The 12,773-nt window shown below is 32.9% G+C and overlaps 1 protein-coding gene across 3 annotated transcripts; it reads left to right on the top strand.

The window, feature by feature from the left end:
• The first annotated feature begins 1,587 nt into the window (after positions 1-1,587).
• On the top strand, positions 1,588-8,487 carry LOC112522179 (UV radiation resistance-associated gene protein). 3 transcript variants are annotated; one of them, XM_025131267.1, is made up of 7 exons: positions 1,588-1,677; positions 1,760-2,046; positions 3,142-3,348; positions 3,552-3,732; positions 5,854-6,002; positions 6,182-6,424; positions 8,114-8,487. In XM_025131267.1, exons 2-7 carry the CDS (start codon positions 1,867-1,869, stop codon positions 8,228-8,230), a joined length of 1,077 nt encoding a protein of 358 aa, XP_024987035.1. In that variant the 5' UTR covers positions 1,588-1,677; positions 1,760-1,866; the 3' UTR covers positions 8,231-8,487. The 3 variants fall into 3 exon arrangements, with proteins under 3 accessions (XP_024987035.1, XP_024987034.1, XP_024987036.1); XM_025131266.1 differs by having other exon boundaries at positions 1,588-2,046; XM_025131268.1 differs by having other exon boundaries at positions 1,588-2,046; positions 6,197-6,424.
• Positions 8,488-12,773: the final 4,286 nt, after the last annotated feature.

The following is a 12,773-nucleotide window of genomic DNA, read 5'->3' on the forward strand; positions in this document are numbered from 1 at the left end:
ACGGAGGCAAATGCGGGAAGCCGGGAACCGGCGAATCAGTCGATTTGGAAAAGGGCTGAGGTGGGCCTTGGACCGGAGAATCAGGGCTACACACAGGACACAACATTGATTTGGGCTATAATTAGGGGGGTGTCCAATTGTCCGTCGAGCGGGTGGGTCGGGTCGAGTGAACAAACTAAGGAGGCGATTAGGATTGCTTATTTGAAACAAATTATATTTTTTTTTATAAAAGCACTTATTAACTTGTTATAAGTTAGAATGATTTAACTTTTTCAAAAACTTCTTATTACCGATTTGGCACCGATGTTGTTTATCCAAACACTCAAAAATGCTTATTACTAGTACCACACCGGAACAAGTAAATAGGTTGTTTTTATAAGCAATCCCAAACACCCCCTAAAAGTCGGATCATATTTTGGTTATGGAAACCAAGTCCTGATTTATAGGTTTCGTATTTTGGATTGTTTCGGGTTTGGGTGGGTCAGGTTTCGAGTTGAAGTCGGTCGAGGTCATGTATAGTTATTATGCAAAAGATATATATTCAATTTAATTTGAGGATGAATGCAATAAATTGAGATGATTGATGACTTGATAGTAGGTTTAGAACTTAGAAAAGAGTCCGACCAACTAAGATTTAAGATTTTCAAAAGATAATTAGATATATATATATATAAAATATTCAAATATATATGTTGTATATAACGGGTCGGATTGTCAAAAATCAAACCCAACCCAAATCCAAATATCTCCCAAAAATCAGGTTCCGGATTTTCGGATTTTGGGGGTGCACGAACACTTTATTTTTGGATCTAGTCTGGATTTTAGACCTTTTGAGATTTGCATACCCCTGACTATTGATAATACCCCAAAACCACCATGAAGACTAATTACTTTTATAATTTATTTGTAATATTGAATTTTAATTAATATGAATTGATAAACAGTACTTCACGCATAAGAAATGATTTTTAAGAATTTTTGTCAAATGCTTTATAATATAGTATAGATAAGTTTAATAACAAAGTTATTTATTTTTTTAACAATACAATTTAAAAAATATTAATTAATTTTTTTTAACAATACAATTTAAAAAATAATAATTAATTATTTTGTTAGAACTCAATTATCATCCTAATTATATTATAGATTATAGATGTTTATCTATATTTGATTATGTTTATATGTAATTAGTTACACGAATTCAAATATGAAACTTTAATAAATTATACTTACACATAATATTGAATTTTAAGTACTTTGTATAAATAAACAGTACTTCATATATAAAAAATGATTTTTAAAAGTTTTTATTAAATGTTTTATAATATAGTATAAATTAATAAAAAACAAAAATAACAATAAGTTATATGAAAATTATAATTTCTAAAACACAAAAAATTAAAATATTATGAACAAACATAAAAATAAAAATTATTAATAAATTAAAATTATTAACAAACATAAGTACGAAAATCGTAATTTAGTCTTGACAAAGTTACGAAGTTTACATATATAATTGTCTTTGTGATATGACGAAAATACAATTAACAACCCACTTCAAATAGAAAGCTTGTTCATCCCCTTCCCCCAAAATCTAAATCCCTAAATCGAGGAAACAGTAAACTGATTTCGGGTTCACACCACCTCGAATCAATTGGAGATAACGTTCAAATCGAAGTCTCGAAGAAATTCTGTATCTATAATTGCACGAATCAGTAACAATGGTCTTTAACCCCTAAAATTTCCCTTATTTCTTCAGGAGGATGGTGAGGTGGGTTCACGATGATCTACTACTACTCTTGATCAATTGTCCCACGCACCTTCAAAATCTATCATCATCACCATCATCAATTACTTCACTTATTGATGGAATCGAAGAAGAAAGCCGTAGAAGAAAAAACCAAGAATCGCGAGGAGAAAGTGAAGATCGTTCAATGGGAAGATTTTCAACAAGAGCTTGCTCGTCTTTCGAGTCTATCGTCTGCCCTTAGCGAAGCTAATCAGAAGAAGTCTTTGATCCAAGAGAAGCTTAACTCCCATTTACAGGTAGGATAAACTTTTAGCCTCATTTGTGTAATACCCTGTTTGGTTTATGGAAAATGAGGAAAGGTACTGTGTCGTCGATCATGATAGATTTTTGATTAGTGGAGGCACATCTATTATGAGAAATTGACATCCTAGGATATCAAAGGACATCAAAGAAGTATTTTGCTGGAATTGATGACTTCCATTCTAGAGATAGCATATCAAGGAAGAAAGAGAAACGAGCCTGAATTTCAAAAATTTGAAGCTGTTTTCAGAGGGATCTTATCTCAATTTCTGGACATATAGTTGATTTTCCATGCTTGATTATCTAGTTATGTTTCAATGTCCTCTGACATACAATTGACTTCCTAAACTATCAATTTGACATTGTTCCATTGCCCTTCTGGGTTCCTTGGTATTGGTATACATGAGGTTGTTCTAATTAATTACTTGAAATGAAATTCTAGCATTTTTTGTGAGAAAAGAAGGTGAAGATTCTCCTTGGTTCTTGGTCACCAGGTGTTGATACTTTAATTCTTTGTTGTTTAAGTTTTGCTTGTGAATAGAACTTGGTTTAGAATTTAGGAGAGTTGGTTGCTTGCTTTAGTTCATATTTTATGTTTGGATGTAGAGAAAATCAGAACAAGAAATGAAATATGCTAATATCGTGCTGGAAATATGTACATAATTTAAGTTAAGTTGTATACCTAGAATTTGGGGTTCCACCTTTGTTAATTACTACATTGGAGACCTATTGATCCACCAGGACCTCCTTAACTGTAACATGGTTATATTTATCTATAGGTTTTAAGTTAATTACTGCACTAGCAATCTCATCTATCATTCTCTGAGAATCTGCATATAATATGAGGATGAAGTAACTTCATTTTCTTACCAGAACTGATAGCAGGGCTCAACTTCTCTATATAGTTATGTAAGCGTTTATTGAGTTAATTGCTGCATCTTTCATTCATGAACAAAAGAGTGACAACACAATTACAATCACATTGATTTACTAGCGATTTGTGCTATTTGTTTGACCAATAGTCGCATGCTAAATGATTTTGTTTCCTTGTTTAAGTATATTGGCATTAATTGATGCGAAATGTTTAACAGTTAGAAGCAGAGTCATTAAGTCGGTCAAACAAACTAGATGAGATGCGGGAAAATTTGGAAGCTCGAAAATTAGTTATGGGAAACATGTCAATGCGTTCAAAAGTTGTACAAGAAAAGGCTAAAAAACAGGAGGAGCAACTTAACTCTGAGATTAGATCTCTGCTCATGGCTGGAACCTCTCTCTCCGTAGCTAGCAGGAGCTTGCAGGTAATTAAGCTTTATATTAGTTGTAGAGATGCTTATCCCCCCCCCCCCAAATTTTTAGCCAACAACCTGTATTCATGTATCTATGAATGTTTTAGTCTTCTTAAATATAGGCAGCACCCTAGGAATCACATTTTTGTAAGTTTTCATTGTTACTTTCCTTAACTTTTTCCTAAAAGTGAAGGACATATATGTGTCTGATGCAGGAAGCAAATAATTCATTGGCTGGAGAAAGAGGGTATGGTCATCTACGGAATTTGCAGAAGTTGCTGAGGATGAGACAACAGTTCATGGTGTCACAAATTTCATTGCTTTATCCTGTGAAGGTCGTGACTGGGCTCACGTGTGAGCAAGAACTTGAATCATTTTCCGGAAGCAGTAAATCAGGTAATTGTTTTCATTGGTATGCACTATGCCTAAAGTATCCTTAGGTTTTTATTAAGTTGCTGCCATATTGTTTAGACATGATAAAGAACATTCTAAATCAGTGTTTATATTTTTTGGTGTATCAGAGAAGACAATTGGAATATCAGGTCAATTATTTTCAAGAGTTGATTCTCCTTTTATTTTGACTTGGAAATTTCCTTTGGCGTTAATGATATTCTCTATGTTTATGATGTATCTCGAAGTCTACATGCATACATGAACATATGTGTGTATGTATATATGTGTAGTGTAACCGTCCTAACGTTCAATATGAACCAAGTGATCCTCCAGAAAAGCATATCTCATAATTGGAAAAGAAAATTATGTTCCTTTATTTGTTCCTTATTCTTATCAAACCATGATCCAGGTAAACCCTGAATCATAAATGTTTATCTGATTTTTATCCTGAGATCGTATATAATGAGAGGCGATGCTCAGTTGATGATGAGATTTTTCAAGTGGACTAAATGAGGGAGTAAGTCAGAAAGGTCTTTGGGGTTATGATAAATTACTTGCTTGATGTATCTGGTTTTCCTGTCTTAGCTTGTGTCTTGTCCTCTTCTCTGGATTTTGCAATTTTTGGCCTTTTACAAGTCATCAGGTCTGTTTTTCAGTTTTGGGGGCAAATGCCTATAGCAACCACCAAATGCACCATTTTTTTTTTTTGTATAGAAAAAGAGTAAATCTATGATAAGTTGTCAACGACTAAAGTTACCATCAAACGGACTATTTATTTCCTTTTTTGAAGAGATGGATTATGAAAGAGAGAGAGAGAGAGAGAGAATGTGCATGCATTAATTGACATCTTTGTTGACTCTCTTTTATAAACAGTATAGTGGTGAGTTAACTGTTAAACAGTGATTAGATTGTTGCCATATTTGCATGTAGAGAAACATTACGAGTTAATGCATTTCTCTCCCTCTCTTGATAATTATACTCCCCTATGGTCACTTTGATGTTAACCATGGTGGTTCTTGCTATATAATATGCTTACATCAATAGGACTTATACAGTTAACTAAACATCTAATGGTAATCTTCTGTGGGGTTCTCATGTTATTGGTGTTTAAACATATTCATTTTCTAATATACACATACGCATCGTTTGTCACACTGTTTTCTATATGTTATTTTTCTTTAATAGTGCGCATAACGACATATGTCTAGTTTAATACCCCTATATATGTGAAAAATAACCACTTCTGACACGTAAACAGATGATTCTGTTTTGTGTTTAATGTTTAAAGTAAGCTTTAAAAGAGCTCTCACAACCGATGTTTCATGCCTTTTAGAAGTCAGAATGGTTGCATTTTATATACACACGTGCACACACACGTTAGTTGGAGTAGCATGTGAAACATTACTTATGATGAGCATTGCACAAGGGGGTCCCAAATCACAGCACATAGGGCTGACAGGGTGGATCAATCATAAAGATTATATCCATTGTGAGGGCGACCTCAAAAGCTATCCCCCAAATCCTCACACATGTATATTGATGCGGCTAGATATTGTATTTCTACAACACTAAGTGGTAACTCATGCAAGTATACATTGTCAACAGTCAACACTACCGCATTTCAAGTAATAAAATGGTAAGAACCAAGTAAAGTGAAATGATAATCTAGATTTAAAAAGTTCCAGCCATCAGATGTGCAAGGAATCTTCAAAATGTGAACTTCAAGCCACCAATAATTGTCTTCTAGCATAGTCACTTGGTCTCTACATTTCAAGCTCTTATTTCCCTGCTCAATGCTGTAGTGCAGGTCACAGCATAAACAGCCTCTACCCAATGCTGTAGCACAGGTCACATCACAAACAAGATTGTCAAAAAGATGAAATTAGCACTCCATAGCCTTATTATTGATTAATCACAAGCTTAGCTCCATAAAGTAAGAAATGGGAAATAAGATAACAAAAGACTCAAATTTGGGATATAAAAGGAAAGTAAGATAGCTAAAAGGGAAAAAATGAGTGTTATAACATTGGTGGAAACATTGCATATCATATATACATACAGATACTTTATTATTGTTGAAACCTTCCGAATGTATGAACTTATAAATGTTTATGGCTCTGGCAGGGAATCCTTCTGGATTGAAACCTCTGGATGCAGGATCTTTGACTATTTCAGGTCTTCAACTCACTGTGCTCCCTTTTAAGAAGTTGAGTTTTTTCACCGATAAGAAGGAAGTCCAGAGATCAGCAACTGCCCTCGGTTATGTTGCACATGTATGTTTTCAATCTCTACTTTCACATATTGTTCTTCATGGCAGTCCAAATTATCGAATAAATATGAATACTAGCATATCTGTGTTTCTTTAAAAGTGAACGAGAAAGAATTGGAATTAGAGAATGTTTGTCTAACAGGACTCTTATGGGTTACATTGAGCATCCTAAATGAAAGGCAGATTCATGTTTTGCAGGCTGTTTCACTCATTGCTTTCTATTTAGAAATTCCTTTGCGATACCCATTACGATTAGGAGGTTCTCGTACATACATATGTGATTATGCTCCCTCAGTGGAGTCCACATCATCTGATTTTACGTCTATCTCATTACCTTCCTCAAGTTCAAAGCCGATGGAATTTCCCCTATTCTTGGAAGGGCAGGACACCACAAGATCAGCTTATGCAGTATTTCTATTAAACAAGGTTTGATTACTTATTTACTTTCTTTTTGCAATCTCTCTTAAGAATTTGATCATTGCTCGATATACAGATTACATTAGGTTTCAAAATACTATGGGTTTTCTTTATTATTCACTGATGATAATGATTCCACATTTACATAATATATTACAAAAGGAAATACTTCCTGCTTCCCAAAATAAGTGTCCATATTTCTATTTTAGTTTGTCGTAAAATAATGCCCACATTTTTATTTTGGTTTATCCCAAAATAAGTGTCTACTTTTCATTTCTGCCCTTAATTACAAGAGAGCAAATTCTCTCTATTATTAAGGGTAAAATTGTCATTTAGGTAATTAAAAAGTGTAATAGTTATACATTTTTAAAACTGTGTGAACATTTATTTGGGGCGAAGAGTTTTGAGCTGCTTATGAGCTCTAAGCTTTTAAATTCATGATCTTTGCACATCTGATAGTTTTATATGTGACTTTTTTCTTCTTAACAAGATGCATAATTCTTATACACATGCTTGTATATGATGCATGGAAAAGACGAGCTTCTAAATTCACGATCTTTGCGTATTTCTTCTTAGTTTTATCAGTGATTTTTATCTTGTTAACAAGATATATGATGCTCATAAGGCAACATGCCATCTAAAGCAAGATACTTATTTTTCTAAACAGATTGTACTTGGCTTTTTGTTACAAATAGACAACATTCTTAAAAGAATGCAAAAACAAAAAGCTACAAATTATAAGTGCAAAGGGATTGTAGACAAATTATGTGTTATGTCCCACATCGGCGGACTTGGATAACTTCTCCTCAATATATGCAGGAACCTCGCCTTCTCTTAAGGGCTCTTTTGTAGAGTAATCTAATGGGGTTCTACATATTCTCGCATGGTATCAGAACTAGGATCTACCACTCTAGGGACTTAACACTCTTGGGCAATTTGTACCCGTCTAGCCCCCTCTTGACCCACTAGGACGACCTGCTTCTGTCTACCCCCATTGGACAGGGCATGTTGGAGTCTCACGTTGGTTAGACTTGGACTGTTTCTCCTCGGTATATGTTGGAACCTCCATTCTCTCCTCATGAGCTCTTTTGAAGAGTAATTTAACGGGTTTCAGAGACGGGCCTAGAAATTTTTTCAAGTGTTGGCACCATTTGACTATAAGAAACAAGTTTAAGAATATTTTTCACAAAATCAGTTGGTTAGTTCATTGTTTTTCATATGTGAGGTCCTGGTTTTCAAGTCTTTTATTGCAATTTTTTTCCGAAACATTGTATATCTGAAATTAAAAGCTAAAAACTAAGAAAAATGCCACTAACGGGATTCAAACTCGAGTCTGGGGTGGAAGAACCAACTCTACCAAATGAAACTTGTGTCTTTATTGTAGTTTCAAAATATACATGGTGACACACAACAAATTGATACGGCGATATTTTTCACGACCTAATAATATTTTACACTACGACGGAGGAACGAAGCGACCACATGCACCACCTGGGTCCATCCCTGCGGGGTTCCATGTATTCTTCACAATATAATCCTTTGTACTTGACATTTTAGTCCAAGCCCACCCCTTTGCAAATTACATGTTTTTGTAACATCTTTGCAAGGACGATTGACGTTCCAAATCTCTCGTTGTGTGTGTCTGTGTGTGTTTTGGTCTGATGTTGAAGTTTTCTTGAATCATTCATGGGTGTGTAGGATTTGGAGCAATTGTTGAACTTCATCGGTGTTGAAAGTTTAGGGCCACGGCACGTTCTGGCTAATCTGAAGGAACTGCTAAACAACATCCTTTCTCAAGAATACATCAACTCATAACCAGATCTTCGATTTCTTCTGTAAGTTTATTGTATATGGTTTTCTTTGTATTCTTACACGGTGCTTGTTTTTCCCCCATGGAGCGCCTTCGGATGTTTGAATTCCTGTGCTACTTAACTTGAATCGTTAACGAACACGATGTTTTTGAAATTGCAAACTTGAAAACCGTAGTTAGGAAATGTAGGTCAAATTCGATAAGACCATTAGGAGGGTTTAGTGATATTTATACGAGGATTGTCTTGAATAAACGTTCTGAATTTAGAAGTCATTGTGTTATTTTAATAGACGAAGGATCATGTGAGAATATGAGTTAAACTGAGAAGTGTAAGAAAAGATCTGGATCCTTGATCACTTTTAATCTCAACCTCCACCTCATGAATTGCGCTTATCATAGAATTGATCAGATGCATCATGGTGCAACACATTAGTGCTGATCTTCTATTAAGATTGATCCAAGAATGAATATCCCTTCTTATCCATCTCATCGTAACTTTCATTCTCACCAGAATGCAACCCTACTGTAATATATATATATATATATATATATATATATATATAAAAGCATGTACATCATAAAAATGTTATAGAATGCACTTTTCTCATGATTAAATTATTTTGTGTAAGATATATGAACAAATATTACTAAAATCTGTGTTGCATCACACTGTGTTCTCGAATTTGAGACCAAAAAAAAGAAAGGGATTGAAAAGAAAGGACTCAGAGTTTGAGAAGAAAAGGAAAAAAGGGATGGGAGAGAAAGTAGAGGAAATAAATTTTGTATTTGTATTTTTGACGGACAAAGAAAGAAATTAATTTATGTTCTTGAATAGGAGAGAGAGGAAAAAACAGATGTTTTTATAAATATACTGTTATTTATTTTTCAGTAGGCTGTAATTGATGGGTAGATAGTGTGTAATTTTATTATTATTTATAATAATTATTGTTTCTTTCCGATCCTTTCCTCACACATTTGGAAGGAAAATCAACATTATTTCCCCTCATTTTGTTTTCTTTTTTCTCCCTAAAAAAAACTTAAGAACACGATATTTTTTCCTCCCTATTTTCCTTCCTTTTCATTTGTAAAAAAAAACTTGAGAACCCGTTGTTTTTTTTTTGAAGTATATAATATTTATACACAGTAAATAGAATAAATAAACTTACACCTCTCCACATTTGATAAGGTTTAAATCCGTGACTTTATAGAAGGTTAAAAATTCACATACCAACCGGCCAAAGTCCCCTTGGTAAAAACCCATTGTTGAGTGACGGAGTGAGAGCATATCCAACATATTTTCAGTTTCTCTAAAATGGAAAAAACAAAATTCAAAATTTCCCAAAAGAAAGTTACATTGAATTCTTTCGGATTTTTTATTTTGGATCTTATATTATTAAAATATTTTCTACATATAATAAAATCTATCCTGTTTATTTTAAATCAAGATTTTTTACAAGTGGAAATATAAAAAAAATTATTTCTGGTAATCTTTTGGAGTTCTTTAAGTTTGGAGAATTTTACTATCTTTCTTGCTTTCTCCATTTTGTTGAATCTTTTGGAGAAAAAAAATCGATCAAAACCTCTATTTTCTCCATTTTGTTTGTTTTTATTTTAAAAAACCTCTATTTTCTCCATTTTGTTTGTTTTTATTTAAAACATCACCTTAATTGTTTTTTAAAATTAACATTTAAGATGATGTCTTTTAAAAACTAACTGTAACCGTACAAATTTTGTAGCATACATATCAATTTAGGGTGCAATAGTCCAAATACTATTTACGTTATAAATCATGAACTAGTTGCGTGAACGACATATGGAGAAATGATTAACAAACTACTTTCGAGGTGGAATACTTCTGCGACAAACGACCCAATCCTCAACTAGGAGCAACATTTCCCCGATTATGGTTTCTACCAATTTTCATGGCAGAATCTAGATACATCATACATTGACTAATCACCCACTTTATGATTTTGTTTCTAAACCGTACAACTCAGCTAACACCCCAACTTTTTAGCTGGTCTACATAAATGAATTTCTTTTTCAAGGTTTTTACCAAAAATACTTCAAATCCGGATCCTCCATTCTTTGGGGGCCAATTCTTTGGAGTAGTGGTCCTTATATATCGTATTAACAATCGAAATTACGGGGGGATCTCTTTCCAAGAACGTTACAACATCCTTCTCTATATGATCAATAAACTCTTGGCAACTTTGCAAATTCAGTAATTAGGCCCATTTCTGACATTTTTTAGGCCCTGGGCGAACATAAAAACAGGGCCCCCACTGCAAGAAACAAGGCTTTTAGCAACGACTTTTGTTGTCGCTAAAAGTCCGTTTATCATTAGAAAGAATATATAACAACAACATGTCATCGTTATAACTTATGAAACATGTCATCGCTAAAAGGCGCATCGTCAAACCTTCAGTAATAAATGTTTTTCATTAGTATAAAATTGAGTACAAGAAATGTTAATAATTTACTRAGTAAAAAAATCTTATTTATCTATATTATAGATATATAAGAGAGTACTTAAATTTACGTACTTCTTATTATGTAATTTTAAACCAAGAGTATAGAAACTATGGTTGATAAATTTTTATAAAAAGTAAGAAATTTTTACTTTATAACAAAAAATATGTGTTATTTTGATACAAAAAGAGATTTCGTGTTAATGAAATAATCATGAGGTCAATGAGAGATCAATAATAAATAAGATTATCAAGGTTTTCTAGACAAATAGACAAATGAAAATTAATAAGAATATGAAAGAAAAGATGATCCATTGAGATCTAGTAAAAATAAATAATGAATTAAACATATAATATGCAAGTTCAACAAATGATTGTTTGAACACTTAAATAGAATTTTGTGGTGTGGTGGAATCCCAATGAAAGATACATAAGTCAAACAATTGATGAAAATATTTAAATTATATTTTTTTTTTTTTTTTTTGCTCAACTAAAATAAAATGTTAATATTAAAAGTTTATGGAACATGACATATATAAGAGACATTACTAAATACATCTAGTAGAAAAAAATTATTGATTAATCACAAGACCATGAAACACGCCATAAATCATAAGAACAATAGATTAATTAAAAAAAAAGTAAAATATTTTATCTAGAAGCAAAAATAGATAACAATAGTCAACAAAAACAATTAGAACAACATAACCAATAGTCAATAAAAATAGAAATTGATAAAAATATCTAACAAAAATATATAGCAATAGCAAGCACATGATCTTAACGTTGAATTATTGAAACACGAAAATAGTCAAACATATAGAGATAGCAATAGCCAATATCATTGGACTTTGTTGGAGATAAAAAAAATTTTATTGGGACAATAAACAATAGCATATAATGAATGATCAATTAATTTTTTTTATTTTCTTCTCTAATGTAATTAGTTGATATATTTTTGGGCCCTTATTACCTACTAAATTATTTTTGTCTCTTATTATATGATACAATTTTTTGGTTTCTTTAATTTATTAAATTATTTTAGACTACTATATACTTTAAGGTAAAAATTTGGGCCCCTTATATTTTTGGGCCCTGGGCGTGCGCTCGTGCCGCCCTCCCCCAGGGACGGCCCTGTCAGTAATCACCGTTCATTTCCTAAATGCAATTATCTATACTATCTTATAATGCATTTGGCTAAAACTCTTAAACTCTTAATCTCTTAAACTCTTAAAAACAACCTTTATTGCCAATAGTACAATTCATTAAAGCGATCCCCAAACCCAACTTCTTAACGCATTCATCGGCCCTAAACCCAACTTCTTAACGTTTTCATCGGCTCCAACAGACTAAGATTGAGATGAAATCGAATCCAACAAACTCTCCCCTATCGATTTCAAGATTTTGATAATGATATCGACTCACTCTCCCCTATCGATTTCATCGGTTCCAGATTTCATCGCCATCCCTAAAACAAATTTGATCGTCATTTTCTTCAATATTGCTTCCATCGTCTTCTTCAATCTTCCAGGTAAACGTTTAGGGTTCTGTTAGCTTAGGGTGTTCTCGAATCTTCTTCGAAATCTGACCTGTGTTCTCGAATCTTTTTGTAGGTTCTTCGAAATATGATATGTCTTCCATCGTCTTCTTCAACGTTCAATCCATCTCCAGGTAATTATTTGGTTTCTTTTTACCATTCATGTACAACTCAGAAATCAAAATTTTCAAATACCCATTAGGGTTTATGGAGTCAAGATTGGGCAAAAGCTCATGAACCCAGAAAGAGGACTCTTTATTTGTTATCTTTTATTATCTTTTATTTGATGGAGTCAAGATTGGGTCCATCCAGATCAACTTTCATGGACGTCATTGTCATTTTCTTTAGGGTTTTTTTGATAATGATGAGTTAGCAACTCAAACTGGCAAAACTAAAAAGAGAACATTTGTAATTGAATGCAATTGTAGTAACTGATTAGGCCTTTCTTTTTAGTGGTAATATCACTTGTAGTTCTGATACTGCCTCTGGTTTTCCTTGTATTTTGTATTTCTTGTTAGAATTTGGGATTTGCAGGGTTTA

Source organism: Cynara cardunculus (assembly GCF_001531365.2).
Source record: "Cynara cardunculus var. scolymus isolate 2C chromosome LG 11, CcrdV1, whole genome shotgun sequence".
Classification (NCBI taxonomy): domain Eukaryota; kingdom Viridiplantae; phylum Streptophyta; class Magnoliopsida; order Asterales; family Asteraceae; genus Cynara; species Cynara cardunculus.

Excerpts from the sequence above, each read along its gene's own strand:
- LOC112522179 (XM_025131266.1), top strand. The coding sequence starts at position 1,867 with ATGGAATCGAAGAAGAAAGCCGTAGAAGAAAAAACCAAGAATCGCGAG. Across the intron at positions 3,733-5,853 it reads TTCCGGAAGCAGTAAATCAG|GGAATCCTTCTGGATTGAAA; the intron begins GTAATTGTTTTC and ends TGGCTCTGGCAG. Across the intron at positions 6,003-6,181 it reads CCCTCGGTTATGTTGCACAT|ATTCATGTTTTGCAGGCTGT; the intron begins GTATGTTTTCAA and ends AATGAAAGGCAG.